Source organism: Carica papaya, chromosome 6 (genome assembly GCF_054855325.1).
Source record: "Carica papaya isolate Zhongbai chromosome 6, ASM5485532v1, whole genome shotgun sequence".
NCBI classification, from domain to species: domain Eukaryota; kingdom Viridiplantae; phylum Streptophyta; class Magnoliopsida; order Brassicales; family Caricaceae; genus Carica; species Carica papaya.
The window spans coordinates 4,195,412-4,218,792 of record NC_142314.1 but is presented as its reverse complement, the minus strand read 5'-3'; the positions used below and the strand labels follow the sequence as shown (position 1 = coordinate 4,218,792).

General features: G+C 34.9%; 1 protein-coding gene across 3 annotated transcripts; it reads right to left on the bottom strand.

The window, feature by feature from the left end:
* Positions 1-428: 428 nt before the first annotated feature.
* On the bottom strand, positions 429-21,811 carry LOC110816443 (D-lactate dehydrogenase (DUF668)). 3 transcript variants are annotated; one of them, XM_088221862.1, is made up of 13 exons: positions 21,668-21,811; positions 21,019-21,551; positions 15,657-15,982; positions 15,440-15,532; positions 15,249-15,339; positions 14,690-14,783; positions 13,149-13,246; positions 12,889-12,958; positions 6,115-6,218; positions 2,065-2,181; positions 1,700-1,776; positions 1,528-1,572; positions 429-1,409 (listed from the first exon to the last, which is right to left on the bottom strand). In XM_088221862.1, the coding sequence occupies exons 2-13, from the start codon at positions 21,346-21,348 to the stop codon at positions 896-898; spliced, it is 1,959 nt and encodes a 652-aa protein (XP_088077988.1). In that variant the 5' UTR covers positions 21,349-21,551; positions 21,668-21,811; the 3' UTR covers positions 429-895. The 3 variants fall into 3 exon arrangements, with proteins under 3 accessions (XP_088077988.1, XP_088077990.1, XP_088077989.1); XM_088221864.1 differs by having other exon boundaries at positions 21,019-21,364; positions 21,668-21,805; XM_088221863.1 differs by having other exon boundaries at positions 21,019-21,349; positions 21,420-21,791.
* Positions 21,812-23,381: the final 1,570 nt, after the last annotated feature.

The window sequence follows — 23,381 nt, the reverse complement described above, 5'->3', positions numbered from 1 at the left end:
AGAGAGAGAGAAGTTTTAGGTAGCATGTAATTGTTGGATTAAACAAACTGTCAAATGTTTTCTTCATTTAGCAGTGCTTCGTGTAGGAATCTTGTTGTGCGATTGGAGGAATATAATCAAAATTTATTTGCCAGTAATTGCTGATGGTAATGCCATAACCACTGTCTTATAATTATATATACACTCAACAGTCTTCCTTATATAATATCCAACCATCTTTTCCTTTTGTAAATTATAAAGAAATGTGCTGATTTATATACACAATTTCCACAAATGGGAAACTAAAATATCCAACCAAATGTTAAACATAATCAAATGTTGATTTCATTTAAATCTAACTCGCATATAAAAAGTGTGTTTAAGTTGCATAATTTTTTTAGGGTAGTATGGAAAAACTGGTTCCTAGTGTATTCAAATCAAAGACAAAATAGAAAAAACAAAAACCGCAAGCACCGGGATTTCTGGCCATCGGTTGCAAGGGGCTGAAATCATTATTTGAATCAGAGAGAGGCTAACTTCGGCATTTCTCTTGATAATTTGGCAATGAAAAGCACCACAAGTAATAACAGTACACATTAATACATGAAAAATATTTGGAAATACAAAAAAATGCAGCGGCGAAAAGAAAAATGACGGATTCTCCAACTCTAAATTTCTTTGCACGTATTCAAACTTGTGCTAGAAAGAGCATCTCCATCCTAGAATGTATTCCCAGCAATCTTCCATCGGATAAACAAAAGGCCCCCCTTGGACTAGGGTGTGAGATGCAGCAAAACAATTTGAAACCTTCTTACATTTTATGTACACTCATGCACAGTACAAACAACTGAAAACCTCCAACATCTCCGGTATTTAATCCGTTCCCGGCAGAAAGATCAACATGCACCTTTGATAATCACTGGAGGCCATCAACTCTGTCAATCACATCCAATGCTTTTTTCTTGTCCATACCAAAACCAATCATCGCAATCCCAGAAGGAAACCTCTTAATGGCGATTGATCCCTTGCTTTTCCTAGGGGAATAGCCGCTACTCTTGCTCAGCCTGTCATGCTTTCTCAATCTGGTTTTCTCAAAATCAAATTCCATACTCTTACTAATTCCTCGAATTCGTTTCTTCTTACTCACTTCCTGCAACATTTTCTGGTCCTCAGTAGTCAATAACGGGGCACCATAACGCTGTTGTTCAGATTGCTGATTCATCTTTTCAAGGTTTGGGCTCAGTGTCAACTTGATGGATGACCTCACACCACCACCATTTGCAGCAATCTTTGATTGGCTAACCAGATGTTGAAGCCATAGTACTTGTTCAAGAATATATTCTTCTGTTTTCTCTTTATCTGCATGGTGGAGTGTTTCAACAGGAATTATATCTGCGGGTCCAGAAGCAGACTTTCTATTCATCTCAGACCTGTAAAATAGAAGTCCGTGTCTTTTATTTTAGCATGTTTTGACATCTCATAAAAAGTAAAGTCCACATGAAATGTGAAAGCACTAACAAAAAGAGCATAATTTTTGTTGGCACTGACCCTATATTTGCCCACTCTCCAACCCAACCAAAACCGTGATGAGCTCTGTTGGTAACCATTTTGCCAAGAAAAAGGCACACAAGAAAAAAAGATTAAGTATACAGCAGTGACAAAATAATGATAATAAAGAACGTTAAAAGAAACACTGCTTGCAGAAATCTTGCCATCTTACTTGGCAGTGTTAGTGGCTACTGGAACCAGCCACTCCAAAGTCTTCTCCATCTCTGCTTTGATTTCTGTGACAGTCAGCTGCCAAACAAATAAAGAAGCCTAAGTTGGAAGGCCTGGAAGCCCAATCAAAAACTCTGAAAGGAAAACATAGTAAAGATAACCTCTCGTTCTTACATTTTGAAGATCTTCATTCACACATCGTAAACGTAGTAACAGATAACCTCTTTAATATACTCACTTTTTTCTTTAAAAAAAAAAGTTCTTACATGTTGTAACCCTTCATTCAGAAAATAGCTCCCCTTGGTAGATCGGGGGAGAACACAGGGGAAGGAAGAAGAAAGGCATTAAAGGAGATCATGAAAATACCTTCTCTTTTACACGAAAAGATTGTATTTTTGAGCGTAGAGCCAATTTAGTATTCGGTGGCAAACCCTGATATAATGCATCCCTTGTATTTAGAGGTATAGAACTTGAACGGGCTACCTGATATCACCAAAGCTGACTCAACAAAAGCCCCAAATACAGTTTAAAAAAGATACGAGTACAAACAAGCTCAACAATTGCCAAAACAGATTATTTAATTTAACAAAAGTAGTGCCTTTTGACCAGTTAGGTGGTCTTACAAAAAGTTCAATACCAATGTAAGATTCAATTCAAATGGAACATATAAATAATTCATGTACTGACAAAGCAATCAGGCTAGTCAATATTACAGTCCCTGCAATTTTTATTTTCAGTGTTGCATGAAATCCAGTAAATACACATTGCAATACCCTAAGCCATTTGTTATGCTCCCTAGTTTGGATCTAGTTATGGGCTTGGGAAGACCAAAATCACATTGGGGACTGAAGTGTTCGGAGATTTTTCTTCCCTTACCACTGAATGTAGAATGGGCTCCTTTGAGAGAATCCAAAGGACTCTTCAGTTTAGAGAGTGCGAAAAAATAAAATGTTATGTATTTCATTGAATATTACTCTATATATATAGTTTCATATGAATAGGAAAAGGAAACACAATCAATTACATGGGATGGCATATTACTAATATACCATTTACTCTAATTAAATTTAATATATACTTTCCAATACTCTTCCTTGATAATTTAAGAGATCTTGAGTAGAAAAATTTCTTGTGTTTTTCATGGAGGAGAATCCTCATTATATATACAAATATATAAACTAATTTTCAGTTCCTAAATTAGCTGAACAAATCTGTCCTAATTAAAGGTATTAAAGTTGTACAAATCATAAAATTAGACATAAAATCTGCTAGTTAATTATTTGTATAATTTGCTGGCATAATTATCTGAAATCTGTTGACTAATTGTATGAAATCTACTGCCATAAAATCAATTGTAACCAATTCAAATAATTCTTCTCATTCAAGGGATAGGCCATCTGAATTGGTTGAAATTCTCAGTTGGGTTGTTATGAATTTACCATGTGGGGGTTCACTCTCGTAACTTGAGACGTAACCTCTAATATGATTTAAAGCTTTCCAGATAACAAAGGCTGATTCGATTAAGAGAAAACAAAATTCACTGGGCTGGACAGATGCAAGTAGGGCAGCTGCGCAGCTAGGATAGGGCAGGTGTGCGGTTGTTGGTGCCTGAATAGAGCAGCCGTGTTAGGAGCATCTGAGAAGGGGAGGCTGCATGCTGCTTGTGTGCGGTTGGGCAGAGAGCTGCATCTGGAATACCTGACCAAAAAGGACTGCATGTGGTTGAGCAGAAGGTGACGCAGCTGTTGCGTGGCTAAACAGGAGGTAACGTGGCTGTTGGATCTGGTCGCATAGCTAGAGGTGCAGCTAGGGAACAGTTCCCAGCAACGAAGGCTGATCTTGGTGGGTTGAGGCTGGTCTGTGGTGGCTGGCTTCTATGGTGGTGGTGGCCAGCTACAAAAGTTGGCCTTCTTAGGGGCCTTTTTTCTTATTTCAGCAATAAAAACTGATTAAGATTTGTAAAAGAGAGTTAAAGTTTTTTTCCTACACTCTGATACCATATAGAAGAACAGCATGATGTGTATTTAGTTAAATATTAGAGCTCTATATATTAAATTTCATATGAATAAGAAAATAAAACACAATTAATTACATAGGAGGGTATATTTCTAATATACCATTTACCCTAATTACATTTAATATACACTTCCCAACAGAGAACAAATCAATTTTTTTCTGAATAATATTTGTTAATCTTTCTATTCCAACACAACATATCTATTAGAAGCAAATATAGGCTAAGAACCAGAAATTAGACGGAAAAAATGGAAATAAATTTGCTGACATAGACTGGTTTAGATGGGCTAGCTGAGTTTATAAAACCAATGTAATTGTTTCTTTAATGCAATGTGGCTTGACAGATCTAGACTATCATTTTGATGAGTTCGGTGACCTTAGGCTTTGTCCACCAACCCTAGATATTTCATATATCCAGCAATTTGCAAGTGATTCAGAAGAATATGGGATAGAAGGTTTTAAGGAGGGCAAACGTTTTGCCAGGCTTTGGATGTTGTCACTGAAGAGAAACTCTAACAAATTCAAATACTCTCAAACACATTAATTTATGAGGGAAATGGTAGTGTTCTTCACCTCTTCATAGGTCATGGGTTATGGGAGTGTCTTTGTCTACATTACAAATGGATTTGCTTGAGTCTTGTATTGATATTTCTTTTTCACCTTTTTTTTTTCCCTGGTTCTGTAGGAAGACAATTCATTCTCCTGTCTTGTACTTGCTTAATCTCTTTCCATAATACTTTGTTTCTCATAAGTAGCAGAAGTAAGTTTGTTTCTCCTCAACTACACCTATGATTGTTGAACTGAACGATTACTTTGGAAACAAAGGCCAATTCATTAAATCATGCCATTATCATTTAAGCAGGGGCAAAATTTGAAAACCTGAAACCAGTCAAAGCAAGAATCAACTATTGCTTTGCATACAAGACCATAACAAGCAACACTTAATGTATGTTATACTCAAATGCAACTGCAACATTTGACTTCCATCGCAAGCCAAAATCCTCATGTCTATCCAACTTCTCCATATTAAGCCATTTGACTCATGTTCTAAAACTTCTTTCTGTAAGTTTATCCACAAACTTGTTAGGTCATGATATTATTAGTGATAAGGATTTTGAGAATGTCATTGACATGCTAACTACCTTGTAAATTTTTTACACATGAGTTGGTATCCTCTTTTGGTACCTTCTTAATATACATTCTACATTTTTATCTTAAAAAAAAATACTTAAAATAGGGTGACTGAATTATAAGGATTTATATAATATTATATAAGTGGCATCCACTTAATCCAGAACATATGCAGATTAGGGAAAATTCAGTAGAACATGCTCTGCTCACTTTACTTTAACATTTTATGCTTGTACAAGTCCTGAACAAGATTGATTCTAAAAATATTTACTTCCTAAACTGTACGAGCCGAAAACCTAGGATCTAGATTTATACTCAGATCCCATAATTTCTGGCGTAAATCTTCTTCCTTCCTAGGAGACTCAGTGGAGTAGGATTATCTCCTACATTGTAGGTCTCTAACTCTTGTAATACGTCTCTATATCTTTGGAATGTTGATTACCTAATACAGATGTTGACTGAGCAGGGTCAATAACTGACAGGAGATCAACATCTGGGTAATGCTCATATGTATAAAGAAAAATAGTAACTTGGTCGAGTAAGAAGCAGCATGTGGTAGCTAGGAGCAGTACAGAAGCTGAATTCTGGACCATGGCCTTAGGAGTGTGCAAAGGTATGTGGCTTAATCATATACTAAAAAAACTAAGGGTTGAAAATTCTACTTCTGTTAAGCTATTTTGTGACAACTTATCAACCATAAGTATTGCTAAGAATCTTTTTCATCATAATTGCACAAAGCATGTTAAAATAGACCGATATTTCATAAAATAGAAAATAAAACAAGAAGTAATTCGTGTGGTACGCATCCTTACAAGTCAACAGACAACAAACATCTTAGCAAAATCTCTAATGAAAAAGTACTTTGAAGAAATGAGTTCCAAGCTTGACATGATTAATATGAATGCTTAGCTTAAGGGGGAGTGTAGAAATCCTAAACAAGATTGATTCTAGGAAAATTTACTACCTAAAATGTAGGAGCCAAAAATTTTTATGATCCAGATTTATACTCAGATCTCATAATTTCTGGTGTAAATCTTCTTCCTTCTTAGCAGACTCAATGGAATAGGATTATCTCCTAAATTTGTAGGCCTATAACTCTTGTGCTCTTTGTTTATATATTTGGACTGTTGGTAATCTAGTAAACTAGAAAAAGAACAATTATCAAATAACAATACTTCATAACAACCATAGCAGCTGTAAGTCAAAGTTCAAGAATCTGATATAACCATTGAACCAGTTAGAAATAACAGATAAAGACAACACACTCACAAGAGAATCAATCTGCATGATAATATTTGCATAATGCAAGTCAAGGCCAGCAGGACCCAATTTCTTTCTTTTGCTCACGGATTCTTCCACTGAGGCTTGATCATCTACAAGATGACAAAGAAAAAACAAATTAAAAATTTTATTGAAATGTATAAACATCAAGTTTGGAAAAAAAATAGAAATAATAAAAGAAAAAAATTAAACCATCCGTTGAAATGACCTAGAACAAAAGATGAAGTATGGACAAACTTTATGCCAATAAAGAAACCAAAACAAACAGCCAAAACCTAAGCAAACTAAGTGCGCTTGATTAAAAATAACAATGGTTGTGAAGTTTGGACAAAAATTATGTTAACATGATAGATCAAACTAGACTCTAATGCTAATTGATATAGGACAAAGGGATCTTGAACCTCAATACTTAGAGAAAAAATTTTGAGAACTAAAAATTAGAGATCTCAAATCTCAATAATTAAATCAATAACTAATATTCGTATGTCAATTACAAGAATAATTTCCTATATAACTAAGCTACGGATACTGTTTATAAGTATTGGGATACATAAAAAGGATAGGAATTCTTAAGTCTATCTAAAAATTTTATTAAATAGAAAAATAGCTAATGAACTTGTGCTAATAGTCAGCCTATAGGTAAAAATTCCTAAATAAACTAATTACTTTAACAATACATAAGCATTACAATAACGTAAATATTTCTTAATATTGAAATATGTCCAATTCAAGAACTTTGTGTGCTATACACTTTTAAAATAGGTTATGAGTTCCACAAATTAGTATTACTTACTAAGTAGTAACAAACTTTCAAAACCATTTAGCCAAAACAAACTTTTAAAATCATTTAGCCAAAAGGGATTTGTTGAAAGCGAACTGATGTATGATGCCCAACCCCCTTTATGAACAGGACGTTTAAGAAATCCCATCAAACTATAGCTAGCTGGTACAATTGCCAAACTGTGCATAACGACTCTGTCAGGTCGTACTCATTATTGCTCATACAAAGAAATTGTAGAAAAAGATTCTAGCATAACTACCAATATAAATCCTGATTAACTAACTTTTCTTATTTCAGCCCTAATTCGACTAACATTGTTTTCCCACTATTTATGACATCTCTCCTTTCTTTGATTTGATTTTTTCCTTGAGATCAATATGTGGAAAATTGTGCCTTCAGAAAGGTCTAGTCTTCCCAAGTGGTTTCTTCTTTTCCCAAATTCAACCATTTGACAAGGGCTTGTTTGACATTCCTTCCTTTACAATGAATAGCCCTCTTCTGGAGTATGAATTCAGGCTCCACCAATATCTGATCTTGGTCATCAGTTACAGGGTCTGGCCTGTGGTTTTGGCATTTCCCTGATAATATTTAAGCATAATAGATGGAACATCGAGCGCATGCATGTATTGTCAAGCAAGGACAACTTGTAGGCCACAACTCTGCTGCCTCTACTATTCAACACAACCTGGTACTTTGGGGCCAATTTGAGCCCTTTTCGGACAGCGATAGACGACTATCAGTAAAGCTCAAGCCTCAGCACGACCCGGTCTCCCTTCGTGAAATTTCTCTTAGACCTTTTAGCATTTGCATAGTTCTTCATTCTTTTTTGGGCTTCCACCAAAATTTCCCTTAGCAGTTTATTCATGTCTTCCCTATCTTTTAACCAATCTTCCAGTGGGCTAGCTATAGTTTGTCATTCTTTTGGCTCCATTGTCAATGGCACAGGAAATCCATAAGGTGCATTAAATGAAGTCATTTTCAGGACAGAGTGGTAGGTCGTATTATACCACCATTCAGCCAGGTTAAGCCATTTAATCCATGTCTTCAACTTCCTAAAGGCCATGCACCATAGATAGTTTTCCACACACCAATTCACCCTTTCTGATTGGCTATCTGTTTGGAGATGATATGTTGTCCTCATTCTTAGTTATGTTCCCAACAGTCTTAACACTTCTTTCCAGAATGGACATGTACATATTTTGACTCTATCAGATATAATGGTTGTAGGCATTTAATGCAGTTTGTAGATATGATCTAAGAAGACCTTTGTAACCTTTTGAGTCGAAAGGGATGAGCCAAAGCCAAAAAATGGCCCTATTTAGTATATATGTCCACTACTACCATCATTGTATTCTTCCCTTCTGATCTTGGCATTTGTTCTATAAAATCCATACTGATGTGAGTCCAGCCTTGCTTGGGGATCAACAACGGTTGCAACAGTCCTAGGTACAGCACATGTTCCCTTTACACCTCTGGTACTCGTCACATTTTCACTCAGATTCCACATCCTCTTTCATTTTTGGGCAGTAAAACCCCTTGCTTCAGTGTTTCTAGAGTTCTTTGGATGCTCAAGTGGTCTTCCAAGAAAGAATTGTGGTAGCATTTAATAGTTCTCACATACCTTTCTTCCTTTACCAATCCAGATTCTCCTTTTACATCAAAGGATGTCATGACTGTAGGTGTAGGGCAGTCTTGATTTCTAGGCAATGGAAAATTCAATGCCTGTAGTCCACACTGAACCGCCAACTTCCATCATTCTTTTAACTAGCAGTACAAAGCTGGCAAAAAAGTTGTGGCTGTGTGCAACAACCTCACTATCCATCATCACAAAAACCTGCTTCTCGATTTCTGACTTGTGAAAATAGGATTATCTATATGGCTTGACGTTTATTGGAGCAGAACTAGGAATGAGAGTTGTAGAGTGATCAAGCTCCCAAGGAGGGGATAAGATATATGACCATTGAATACAATCTCACATTTACTGAGGAGGTTTGGTATAGCCTTGTCCAACTCTTCTTCTGTTTCTCTAGACACTGTCTGCTTCGTGGATTCCCTCATGATATATTCCACAGAGTAAATCAAGTTACTAGCACCAGCCAACTCTCTTTCTATGAGCTTGGAAAGTCCTTTCTCATCCATACTTTTTAGCCCTCCCTTTTGTCTTACTCTTAAATCAATAGTGGTTGTCCCTCCATCCTAATCATAATTTGTAGCTTATGAAAATCCAACAAGACAAGACCATGTTTCTTCATCCAATCAACTCCTAAAATGACATCAAACTGCCCCATGTACAGGACAAAGAATGAATGCAGGAAGCTTACCTCTTCCATGGTCCACTTCACTTTAGAGGTGCCGTAACTACTGAGTATTCCTTGTTCATTAGCTACCAGAACCTTGAGGAGTTTAATTTCAATCAGTTGTGTCTCACATCAATCAACCACCTTATTTTCTATATAAGAGCATCAGGTCTCACTGTTTATGAGAATCAAGATTGGTTTGGAACGTAAAGATCCCTAAACCATCATGGTACACTCACTCTCTTGGCCTTCTATTGCTTGCAATGAGATCTTCCCACTATTTGTTTCTTCCTCCACTGTCGCGATCACTTCCTCCTCTTTCCCTACCACCTCTGCCTCCATTTCTTCTGTTCAGGGGTTTGGTTTTCAAGTGGTAATCTAGGGTAATACCTTTTGCCACATGTAGCAAGGATGGCGAGTCTTCTTAATCTCCAAGCCACTACGGTTAGTATTATGAGGAATTGTGGCTTTAGTAAGGGTTGTCTTGGTTACAAAATTGGTATAAGGAGAGAGTTTGATGGTAAGAAGTTTGGTGTTATGATGGTGGAAGTTCCTAAACAAGGCTTCTAATTGTTGAGCATGGAGTCCAGCTTCTTTATAGGCGAGACTAAGAATATGATGTTTAAATAGTTTGATAGTAGGTCGTATTTCTTCACTTAATTCATTCACAAAAGACGAAATAAAACAAACTTCATCTAAGGTATAATTTATCTTAAGCACGTGTGGCGTCAACTCTGCAAATGTTTCCTAATAATCTTGCTAGGGGACCTTCCAGCCTGAGTCTATTGAACTCCTCCATGATATCAAATACCGCAGGATCTCCAAACATTCTACTTATCTCTTCCTTGAACGCTATCTATTCCATGTGGTTCCTGTTTTGTGACTACCATTCTTGGAACCACCGATTGGATTTATCCCCAAGAAACAGGAAAGCAAGCTCCACTTTCTGGTCGCCAGGCATCCATACAACTAGAAATACTTATTGCAATGCCTCATCCATGTGCTAGGGTTGCTTTCTTCAGAGACTAGGATATCCACCCTAAGAGTGTTGTAGCCATGACCATGCTCAAGTGGTTTTGAGTGTGGCTAGAGCTCTCAATTTCCTTGCCCTTCAAGGTTGGCAATAGTCCCTTGTGCTACAAAGCACTTTCTTGGGCTTGCATAAGAGCTAAGGTTGGTGGCACATGGGAGGTTTGAGTTGTGGGGGTTGGTGTATGTTGATTGAGAGCATAGTTTCAAACAGCAAGTTCTGTAAAAGAAGGTTATTTTCAGTGAGTTCAGTATCGATAGTGTTGCATGTCTCGATCATAACGTCTTCCATCCGTTGTTCCAACCCCTTTATAGATTTTTCCTCTTAAATCAACTTTTGGTTACCCGTCATTGGGGCCTTTCCTTTGTTTTTTGCCACTTTGGATATTGAAGATACAATTCCACCAAGTTCAACTGTCTCAATACCAAGTTTTTAAGGTTCGGGTTCACTAGTCACCAGACCTGACCCTTACAGAAGACTCAAGGATAATGAGGGTTAACAATAGAGATTGAGTAGGAGAATAAAAGAGAGGAGAGAAGATGAGAGAGGAAGGAGAAAAGAGAATCTAGTGGGAAGTTTGATACTACTAGATATTTCATTGGTAGTTATGGTTAGGGTACTTAATTATAGAGGCCTGGCACTAGTCAGCTAGTACAACTGTTAGACCGTGCATAACGACTCTATCAGGTCGTACACAATGCTGCCAATAACTACCAATACAAACTGTAAGTAACTAGCTTCCCTTCTTTCAACCCTCACCCAAACAACTGACATTGTTTTCCCACTATTTATGATAGACCTCACATGTTGTCCTCCTTAAACTTCACTCAGAAGAATGTGTGAACACTTGAGGAGAAATAAGCTTTTCTTGCAACCTAGAATCCAATTATAATTCTCCACAACTAATACGCAAATAAGAAGTAATTTGAAGTTGAAAGAAAATCCTTTATTAGCCTTATAGAAGCTTTTGATAGTGATAAGACATCTGAAGATGAATGAAACTCCTAACTAGCCTTTTAGAAAATTGTGATAGTGATAAGGTGTTTGAAGTTGAAAGAAATTCTTGCTTAGCCTTATAAAAGCTTTTGATGGTGATAGGAAACTTGGAGCAGGAGCTTTTAATGTTCATCATAACTTATTTATGAATTAGTAACTATATCAACAAGAACAAAACCCTCTGAAGGAGGCATGTCCTTTTTGTAGACCAATTTCCTCTCTCTAACTATTATGCTAGTTTTGGCCATTTCTTTTCACATTGAACATCACAATGAAACTTTAAAAAAAAAAAATAAGCATCACAATGAACTTTAACTTTGTTTCCTCTGGTTCTTCCTAACAAGAATATTCAAGCTTACATGAAAATGAAGGTAATTACATTCTCTATGAAATATACAGAAAACTTATATCAAAAGAAAAATCCAGAGGAAACCGGAGGAGATAGAAAGGAAGAGGCAAGTAGAGAGTCAATGAATATATTGAATTACATTTTGATCAAGAAATATATATTGAATTGAAGTAATATAAAAAGGTAAAGATATGCACACTTTCCATCAATTTTTCTAAAAACATAGGATGATCATTTGATGCAAAATGGATTAGCTTAAGATTATCTAAATAATTAGAAATCATAACTATATACATATAAATTTAATATTCTATTAAGAGTTTATTATTTTAGTCTTAGAATGCTTTAGGATATTATTCTTATTAGTACTTTCTATTTCTTTATTAGGAGTAATATTAATATAGTTTCCTATTATTAGGAGTAATACTTTCAATCTTATTAGTTTTGTTATTTCTTTATGAATTCTATTTAGTAGATGTTACTTCCGAAGCATTATAAATATTTTTGTCATTTCATTTCTTCATACAGAGTTTAGTTGTTTAATAAAGTATTTCGAAAATTTCTCAATTTTCTGGTCATGTAATGCAGTTAAACCCTTAATCTAATACTTAAGACTTCTTAGATAAAATGTCTAAATAATCTTAGGTGCAATGTTTGGATTATTTATAGATTTTTAAGTAGGTGAATTAATCCTAATTTATCTTATATCAATCATAAATATTAGCCCCCAAGTGACAAATCCTAATTGTGTTGCCCTTAAATAAGAATAAATATCATTAGGAATCAAAAGAAAATAATACAAGAAAGAAGATAAGGGATCCTACTGTAGCAAAATTCCACTGCTCTCTGGGGGCCAACCAGGCAAGATGAACATTATTATGACATCCACAAGGCAAACCTTGAAATTTAATAACATGGTTGGGGTGTGATGTCAAGATCTTTAATCAGCATCCAAGATCATCATTGTATTTGGGATAAGGTTGTGTTTTTCGCTGCTGTGTCTGCTAAAAGTACATGGATTCTTCAAGGATATACCTATATTTAGTTTGCAAAAAAAGTGGAAGGCCTTTATATGTTGAGCTCTCCCACATTTCCTTTCTCTATTTCGGATTCTTGTTTTCTATTCGGGTTCTCTTTTCTTATAAGAGTATCTTGTCTTCCTACCTTGAATTCTCTTACTATATTAATATAATTGCATCAAAATGAAAGATGAATCTTAAAAGATTTAGGAAGTTCAGGTAATATAATTTGATGATGAAAGTGACACAGATTTTGGGATGAGAATATGTGCAAGCAAGATAATACGTACTTGAATCACCAAAGATATTATGCATCTCCAGCAGTAAATAATGGACAATATCTACAAGCTTCTCCATTACCTGTAATACAATAAAGCATGTCACTTGGCTCAAATGAACCCACTCATTCTTGTATATTTGAAGACTCAGCTTTGTATGGGAGCTAATTAACTATAACCAACCAAACATATTGGAGAAATTTTAAAATCAAGATTCAAGAACTGAAACATAGTCCAAAGAGACGTGATTCAAAGAGGTAAATAGTATCTACCTCCTCCAAGCTTCTCGACCAAAGTGACTTCTTCCTTAAAATTTTCACTTGCTTTCTTTGGCCTTTCAGTTCTGCTTTCAAAATTGTAAGGCCGTTATCTACATCTCAAAGAAGACATGCAAACAGTACATAAGATGTTTGTTAGTTTTTCCTTTTTCTCTTAAAAAATTGAGATAAAACATCACAAACAATAGGTTCTGATAATTACCACTAAAAACAAAATAACCAATCAAACAATTGTAATAGATAGAATCCTAAATAACCAATCAAAGACTTCGAAGGCTTAATCCGAAGAAATAATTAACATCCAAGGTAAATATTAGAATACAATTATAATAAACAGTTATTATCAAAAGTAGGGACAGTCATATTCTTCGTGTCATACATCCTCTTTTTAAGTGGACCAGTACAAGCATCATTGCAGGCATGCGAATTTGACAAAGTAAAACACAAACAATAGGTTGGTTACTCATAGATAGAAGTATTTAACATATCAAAATGTTACCTGCTTGTTTGCTTTCCACAAAGGAGGTGGAGCGATTATGTTTCAATGCTCCTGGGGGCCAATCTCTCCCACCCTCCATCCCACATCTTCAGTTATGTCAATATACACATTTTTTTAGAAGAAAAAAGTATATTCATTGGTGGACAAATTCCTACATCAGAAAGTTTCTCTCCAACAAATGCATCTAGGAATAGGTCAACCTGATGGCACCTCACTAAATCGCAGTAGCATTTTTGGTCATCAAGTAACTATTTGATTTAAACTTATAGTGACTATGTTCTGGCTGAGGAGCGGTATTCTAAAAGGGTTTAGGGTGTTAATGTGATCAATCCATGGAGTTAAGTTGCCAAAAACTTGATTGCTATCCAAAGACAATAATACTTCTTCTTTTAACAAAAAACAAAAACAAAGGAATGCAACCCGTACCGCCTTGGTGGTATCGAGTATACTATCAGTATACAAAATATTAAGCTTCATAAAAAGTGGTTATATGTTAATAAAAATTATTGATGTCTAGATAAGATTCACTAATTATATGGTTACTGCTCCAGTTGTGGTAAGTTAACTAGCCAAGATAGCAAAGGGGACCAATCAGCTACATGGGTCCAAAAGCCAACCCCATCAATGAGTATTATTAATAAAGCAACAGAGGGGCACTGTCCGTATACAAAAGACTTATAGAATTATTTATTACAAAACACATTCAAAAGGATCTACAGTTTCCCCTTCTTCAATAGGGGACCACAAAGCCAAAATAAATAGCCAAGTGTCCTAAACCTAGTACATGTCTAACCTTCTTTTTCAATCTCCCGGTAGTCAATATTATAATACCCTAGTAGATTAATTTGTCTCTTCTAGTGATGCTACATGTCAAGCTTATTCTGCTTCTGCACTTCTCAGTTATCAACTAGGATATTCTTACGAAGTATATAACATTCCTCTTAGCAACACAAAAATGACATCTTAAATGAAGAGCAACATTCAAAAAATAATATGAACATGGCACAACCAGATGATAAAGAGAATGCAAAATTACCTTTATGAGTGGCAGCCACATTATCTTCCTCTTGACGCTTATGCTGATAGTCTTGTTCGAACCTGTCCAACACCGGGAGTTCCTGATATAGTTCCTGTAACCCGAGAATGTTAGACCTTCTCCCACTCAATTTCAAAATAGTTCTGAAAGCATCATTACAAGACCAATAGACTTAATTTTATCATATGCTAATGCAGCTCATTAGTTCCTTTCTAAAGATGAAGGCAATACGAAAAAATGACAGTCAGATTATTAGGGTCAACATGGTGGACTGGAGTCAGCACAAGTACGTTTTCTTCTTGATAATAGCAAGAGGCTCTCTTCGAGATTATGTTGATGAACGAAATAAAAAAATAACTGCTATCTTGTCTCATATAAATTTTCTAAGGATGTTAGGAATGCAACTGCATTTTGTCCATTGATTTGGCTTAGCCAGGTTTAGTCAACATCTTAATACACATTGTCTTCATCCAAATTAACTAAAATTCAATGCCTAGCTCCATCATCTATCCACTTCAAAATCATTAAATATTGTAGAAAACAAAAGGGTTGTACTCACTGCAGTATACTGAACCAAGCTCATTAAATGTTCAACCACAAATTCTGCCTCTTCCTTCAACTGCTTTTGGGGGGTTAGTTCTCTAGTAATTCTGCAGACAGAACAAAAGAGATCCAATTAGAAGATAATGCGTAACAAATTAATTAAAATGACTCAAAAGCCAAGCTAGATGAAATAGCATTCTGATTTACTTATCAAAATAGCGTTCCAGATTATGCCATTGAGGATCTTTACAACGATTTCCAAACCGAACCACTTCTCCTAAAAAGATTTTCAGCTCTTCCCTGCATAAATGGATCACTCGGTTAATATTGTTTTTAAGAAAAATAAAAGAGAGAGAGAATAAAACAACAGATACTCTACAAGCTAGAACAATTAAGGCATTCTCATGATATAAATAAAACTCACCTCTTGTCTGCCGCAACAATTCTCAGTAGTTCATCTGTATCTTTTGAGACTAGATTTTGCACACCTTCTGAAAAAAGCACCACTTCTTTCAAATGTTTAATGCTTCTTTGTGAAAGAGATTGCATAAGATTGGAACCCTTGACAATTGTGTTTGCCACCTCAAAGGCTAATATTGAAAGTTCATTGCCTTTGATTACCACTCCAGAAGCAAATCCACTACTGGGGTTTAAATTTGTCATGCTACTCCCAAGTGTGTCTAGGACCTCCACTGCTTTTCCCAGTCCAAGCGTCCCAGCTCTGCTTAGACGTGAACTCACCTCAGAAACCTGTAAATTATGACAATTTTCTTAAAGAAATGTACCAAGACTATTTGGTATAGCACAGGGAAGTCTTGGCTTTTAATTCTAAGAGCTGATTATTAATATTTTCACCAGAAAAGACAGTAGATTTCTGGCTTTCTTTCAGAGTTTTTACGATCATTTGTTCTCTCTCTATCTCATTGACACACATGCTCCTCAAAGAATAAATGAAAAAAGCATGTTTTATTTTCAATTTAAACTTTTTACACCTCTTCTCACACATAAAATTCTTTTCTTAGAAGAAAAAGAAGTAAATTCAATAGGCTCTAATGGGATTCAAATCTGGATAAAAGAGAAGAAGAGAGAAAGAAAGACATGAGAATTTACAATTTCATAAGAGATATTAATTCAAAGAGGTTACAAAAGAATCTTTAACCAGTGTGTCTATATCACCAAAAGAGCTGAATTCTCAAAGGCCCTATTCTTCTCTTTCCAAGCAACCCAAGAAATAGGTATAGGGATAAGGGAAATGATTTTCCAAACGGAATTTAGCATAAAGATTCCACTCCAAACCCATAGCTCATCCTTGATAGATTCACCCACTCTCTAACACATCTCCCCATAAAGGAAAGTATTGATTTTAGGAGGAAAAATGATTTTATTTCTTACATTTTAATTTGTTACACCTGATTATTTATAAAATACCTATTTTACTAATAAGAAAATTTCTATTTTAGTAAATTTTTAATTACATTAAAATACCTAATTAAATAATAAAATAAAAAAATATAATATTCAATACCCCCCCCCCCCTCAAGTTGGTGCAGGGATATCTTTCATGCCCAACTTACAAATCAAGTTGCAAACTAGAATCAAATATGTTAGGCAGCAGCATAGCTCAACTCGATCCAAAACGGCTTAACCCGGCTCAAAATAGCTCAACCTAGCTCAAAACAGCTCTATTCGGCTCAAAAACGGCTCGGGTTTATCTCTAAAACGGCTCAGGTTCGGCTCTAAAATGACTTGGATTTTCCTCTAAAATAACTCAAACTCGACTCAGCTCAAATCTCATCTCGGCTCAGGTAGATCTGCACAAAGTAGCGATCGCGGCCAGAAAAGCTACCTGTCGAATGGCTCTGTGTGCGGCAAAAAAGAAGCTAGTTGCTTGGCACTTTGTACGGCTCTGTGCGCAAAGGAAGGAGAACCAGATTGCGCAGCTCATCGTGCAACTCTGCACACGACGGAAGAAAAAGTTAGGTTGATCTGTTTTTTTCGCACGTCTCTGCCGCAGTTGAAGAAGAATAGACAGGATTAATGGGTCCATGCGCGCGACTGAAGAAGAACTTACTTGAGGCGATTGTGCCTCTCCACGCGGCTGAAGACGACGGATTCCAAGGCTCTCTCTTCGCACAGATCTGCGTGGGGTGGAGGCCGGCTACTCTCGTTCTTCTTCTGCTCTAGCCTCTCTTTTTCTAATCTTCCTCTCTTCTGATCTAGGTCTTTCTATTCAGCCTATTTTACTATTTTATAATTTTTTCAAAATCCTAAAATAGTTTTACTTTGTCTCTGATACCATATTGATTTTAGAAGAAAAAATAATTTTATTTCTCACCCTTTATGTTGTTACAACTGGATATTTATAAAATATTTATTTTACTAATAGAAAAATTCTTATTTTAGTAAACTTTTAATTACATTAAATTATCTAATTAAATAATAAAATAGAAAAATATCTTATTCAACATAAGGAAAAAAAAAAAGCATTTTTGGTAGTTACATAAATTTTTGAAATTCACTCTATCTTTTGTCCTACATATTTCTTTGTAATACATGCAAGCAAAAAAAAAATAAAGATCAGCTCACCCATTATATACATCTTCTAATATTCCAAATTCCACAACTAACTCTAATTTAATTTTTATAAAATCTTATATTTATCTGTATTCTGCAAAACTCAATATTTTTCTCCAACTGACTTGCAGAATAAAAGTTTTGATATTTCAATCTCATATCAAAAAGATATGTAATTGTTGAATTTTACATAATTTTTCAAGTCATATACTACTAATGACTTTAACTTGAACTTTCGATAACTAGTAATTTTGGTCCAAAAGTTGTTAAGCTAATGGTGCTTGAGTATGAAACATTAGAATTACATCAAAGCATTTGTCAATTTGCTGACTTTAAGCTAGCGAGACCTTAACCTTGTGGGATTTTGGATTACAATTTGTGATTGTAATGCATGACTTTATAAGGACATCAAGAATTTGCATTGTTGAGATGTGATACTCCAGTCCCATATTGAAAAGATAAATGATGTGAAATCCACATAATGCTTTTATCTCAAAAAAAATTCATATAATGCTTTAAATCACACATTACTAACAACTTAAGTTCGAATTTTTGAAAACCAATTGTAGGTTCAAAAGGTTGTTTGATAAAAATGCTTGGCCTGGGGCGTTACAAAAATAGTCATGAACAGTTCTTTCTATGTGGCATGTTATACACTCATCAACACCATTGTCACACACACGCACTCTGTACATTTTAAATAATCATCAATAATTAGTCTTATCATTGATGCAAAATCCAGTTAATCCAGCTGGTAGAATGTTCTGAATTTTGGAACCAGGATAATTGTCATTCTGATGCAGCTCATCAGTGCCAAAATAATTGTCATTCTGATGGATGAGCATAAGTTGTATTAAACTTTGCTTCTCTTTTAGTTAGCAGACCTGATTAGGAAATTATTTCTTTCGTGTATGTTTATTGTTTAGAAAAACTATAATCAACTAAGAAACTTTTTCTACTTGAATGGTCTATTGTTTGGGAAAACTTGACACAGATTATTTCTTTTTGGTAGTTTACTTTTCCAGCCTTCCTACTCTCTGCCTCAGGAGAGGCTTAGAATTGTTTATCCAGAGTCAAAAATACCTGTGCAGAGAAATTCCTGGTCAGCCTCCAGAAAAATCAAGCCTATTGCTTGGTTAATTTAATAGCTACTTATTTATTCTCTCTCTCTCTCTCTCTCTCTCTCTCTCTCTCTCTCTCTCTCTCTCTCTCTCTCTCTCTCTCTATCTATCTATCTCTCTTCTCCCGCATCACATTTTTATTCCCTCTATCAACAATTTCTAAACCCCAAAGGAAAAAAGGCTCCCTCCCTCCAGCCTGAACTCAAACCCATTTTAACAATAATCTTGCTAGAAGTGCATTCAATACTACTGATTGTTTATGACACTTAAGCATATCTAAAGCCTTGTTTACATGAGTTCATATCTTGCAAACTGGCCAAGTTATTCAATCCTAATCCCAAAAATGCTACATCTTTTACATATAACAGGTTTATGAACCTTGTCATGATGCACAATTCAGCCACTCTCTCACATATTCTCCCCATAAAGAAAAAGAAAAAAAAAGAAGCATTTTGGTTGGTTAAATAAATATTTTAAACTCACTTAATATTTTGTCTTCCATATTTCTTTGTAATATATGCAAGCAAAAACAAATAAAAATCAGCTCACCCGTCATATATACATCTTCTAAACTCCAAATCCCACAACTAACTCTAGTTTTTAGTTTTTATAAAATCTTATATTTATCTGTGCTGCAACACTCAATATTTTTCTTCAACTGAGTTGCATAATGAAAATTCTGATATCCCAATCTCATATCAAAAAAATATGTAATTGTTGAATTTCACATAATACTTCAAGTCACACACACTACTAATGACTTTAGCTTGAACTTTCGATAGGAAGTGATTTTAATCCAAAAGTTGTTAGGTTCATGATGCTTGAATCTGAAACATCAGAAATTACATCAAAACACGTGTCAATTCGGTAACTTTAAGCTTGCGAAATCTTGACCTTGTAGAATTTTGGATTATAATTTGTGATTGTAATGCGTGACTTTAATAAGAACATTAAGGATTTGAGTTATAGAGATGTGATACTCCAATCTCATATTAAAAAAATATGTGATTGCGAAATCCATATAATGCTTCAAATCTCATATTACTAACAACTTGAATTTGAACTTTTGAAAACTGATGGCAGGTTCAAAAAGTTGTTTGACCAAGAATGCTTGGCCTGGATCATTACAAAAATAGTCATGCACAGCTATTTCTATGTGGCATGATATACACTCATCACCACCATTGTCACACACACACACACTCTTTACATTTTAAATCATCATGATAATTAGTCTTATCATTGATGCACGATCCAGTTAATCCAACCAGTAGAATGTTCCGAATTTTGAAACCAGAAGAATTGTCATTCTGATGCAGCTCATCAGTGCCAAAATAACTGTCATTCTGATGGATGAGCATAAGTAGTATTAAACTTTGTTTCTCTTTTAGTTAGCAGACCTTATTAGGAAATTATTTCTTTCACGTATGTTTATTGTTTAGAAAAACTATTATCAACTAATAAACTTTTTCTACTTGAGTTGTCTATTGCTAAGGGAAAACTTGACACAGATTAATTCTTTTTGGTAGTTTATTTTTTCAGCCTTTCTACTCTTGGCCTCTGGAGAGGCTTAGAATTGTTTATCCAGAGTTAAAAAAACCTGTGCAGAGAAATTCCTGGTCAGCCTCCAGAAAAATCAAGCCCATTGCTTGGTTAATTTAATAGCTACTTATTTATTCTCTTTCTCTCTCTCTTCTACCGCATCACATTTTCATTCCCTCTGTTAACAATTTCTAAACCCCGAAGGAAAAAAGGTTCCCTCCTTCCAGCCTGAACTCAACCCATTTTAACAATGATCTTGCTAAAAGGGCATTCAATACTACTAATTGTTTATGACACTTAAGCATATCTAAAGCCTTTTTTACATGAGTTGATGTCTTGGAAACTGGCCAAGTTATTCAATCCCAATCACAAAAACGCTACATCATTTACACATAATAGGTTTATGAACCTTGTTATGACCCATAAATACAAACCAACATGTTTATGAAAGACTACAAACACCCAACAAGAAAGGCAACAGAAACATAATTCAAAAACGAAAGTCAAATAAAACAAAGAACTACATATGGCAAGATTGAAGATCCTAACCTTTGCAACAGCAGCCTGCGTAGACCGGACTGGTCTAGACTTCTGAGACAAGCCCCTGGGCATACGCGGGATTCCATCGTAGAAATCATCCGGACTGGTACCAACATCAGCGGCCGGCGCCGCATCCCAATTACGAAACGGAAGGGTCTCCTGGAATTGCGTAGCGTCCGGCGGCTGCTTCTCCATGCTATCCTTCACCTTCGGCAGAGTCAAACTGATCTGCTCATTTGGTTGGTAACCTGAACCCGCCGCCTTGCGATCGTTACCATGCCCATTCGTGCTGTGATACGCAAAACCTTGACTGGAACTTTTCGAGCAAAACCCTCCCATTCTACAGCAAAAGAAACTGAGACCAAACCAAAGAAACCCAAAATTCAAACCAGGCAGAAACTTCTAATTACCCGGGGAAAATAATAATACGAAGAGTCGAGAAGTCGGTGGATTAGACGCGGAGAGAATTTCAATAAGAAGCAGAGGAAGAGAGAAACGGCCGGGATGTAGGAGATGGAAGAAGGCCAAAGTCTTCTTCCCAGCTGGAATCCCGCGCCAAGAATATGATCAATATTAATAAATAAAGCAGTAATAAAATTAAAAACAATGTGATGAATAGTAATAAATAATATGAAGAAGAAGAACAAGAAGAAGAAACCAAGTAGGTGCATGTCTTCAAGACGAAAGGCTGAATGGGAAGTAAACGTCTGCTTCCAGACTACCGGCTTGGACTTTGCGGGGGGAACCAGTCAATCTTTCAAATTTCAACCCATTGAGAAGTTGACTGCCCCCCTTATTCAAGACTATTTATAGCCTAAAATACTTAAAATATCACTTTCTGCCATACTATGTACTTTTCTTTCAAATAAGCTCTCAAACTTTTTAAAAAAAAATTAAAGCTATAATTTGAAAAGAATTTGGAAGTACAAAATAAATATTTTATATAGATGAGAAACTCTTAGTAAAAGAAATGATATTGAAATATTTGAAATATCTTTAATAATTTCGAATACAGAGAAAGAAAGAAATATGAAAACAAATAAGTGACTGGTTTAAAATGAAAAGAACTCGTGTAATTAAAATAATTTTTTATTATGATTACTAAATGAAAAACTCGTACTAAACAAAAAGAAATAAATAATACGTTAAAAACATTACGATTTTATCTAAATCATCTTTTATCACTAACGATATATCTAATATTATTAAACAAATATTTAACTGATATAAAATTTATCAATATGAATATAAAAATATTGCTAGTGTGGCAACCATGCGATTATCACACAATCAACTATTTTTTTTTTAATATTTAAGAAATCATAAATTAAATATGAATTTGTAAGTCAATAAAAATACATAAAAATAAATAAAAATCTCCAAAGATAATGCTGGGCCGGCAAGAACGAGAAGAATGATCAAAACATCAACAGCATTTCTGAGCCGAGGCATGCCCCTTTAAAAAACATCTGTTTGCACGAGGTGCAAGCTTCTGACGTAGCTGAGCAGGTATATAAGCATAGCAGAAAATCAGTCTAATACTTTCATAATTTGGTGGCAATCCAAACAGGCACTGATATGAAGTAATGTCGCCAAGCACAGAGGAAGTCGGAGTAAAGATGACATAGCTTTGGCGATCATCACAAAGTTGTCCAACCGAAAAAAGATTTTGAGAGACTGACTTTGACTTTAGGAACCAACATAGCATCATTGAGATGAAGAACTTTAATATTTTTTAACTTTTGTTTAAATATAACCACACAGTTTAATAACACTTGAATACACAAAGTTGTAAAAAAATAAAATAGTAATGACATTACAAGTCATACGGTTACCAATATTAACAGTTATTTTAAAACTTGATATTCATGTGACGGACATTTGTTTAAAAACTTTAGATACGTTGTTAATGATAAATATCTACTCGGACAAAATTTAAAAGTATTTGTTGTATTTGAACTGAAAAAATTATAAAAATTGATTTAATTTTTTTAAAATAGTAAAAGAGCTTTTTAATATTTTATTATTAAACAAAAAGAATATCTTATGATATTGTTAGTTTTTATGTATTAAAAGACAAGTAGAATTTGAAGAAAGAAAAAAAAAAGCAATTCAATATTCCATGTAAAAAAATTAGTTCTTATAGTTTTTTTTTGTTTTAATGAACCAAAATGAGGTAAATAATTTAGAGAAAGTAATTGGTCAATATATATGCCACAAATAAGCATGTAAGAGAGCTCGATGCACCCACTTTCCTTAAAATTTTATAGCTACTTGAAGAATGAGACTACCTGATTTAAAGTAAGCATTGAATTAATAAAACAATAGATATTCAACATAACCAATAAGGAAATAAATGGAGGAACACAAAA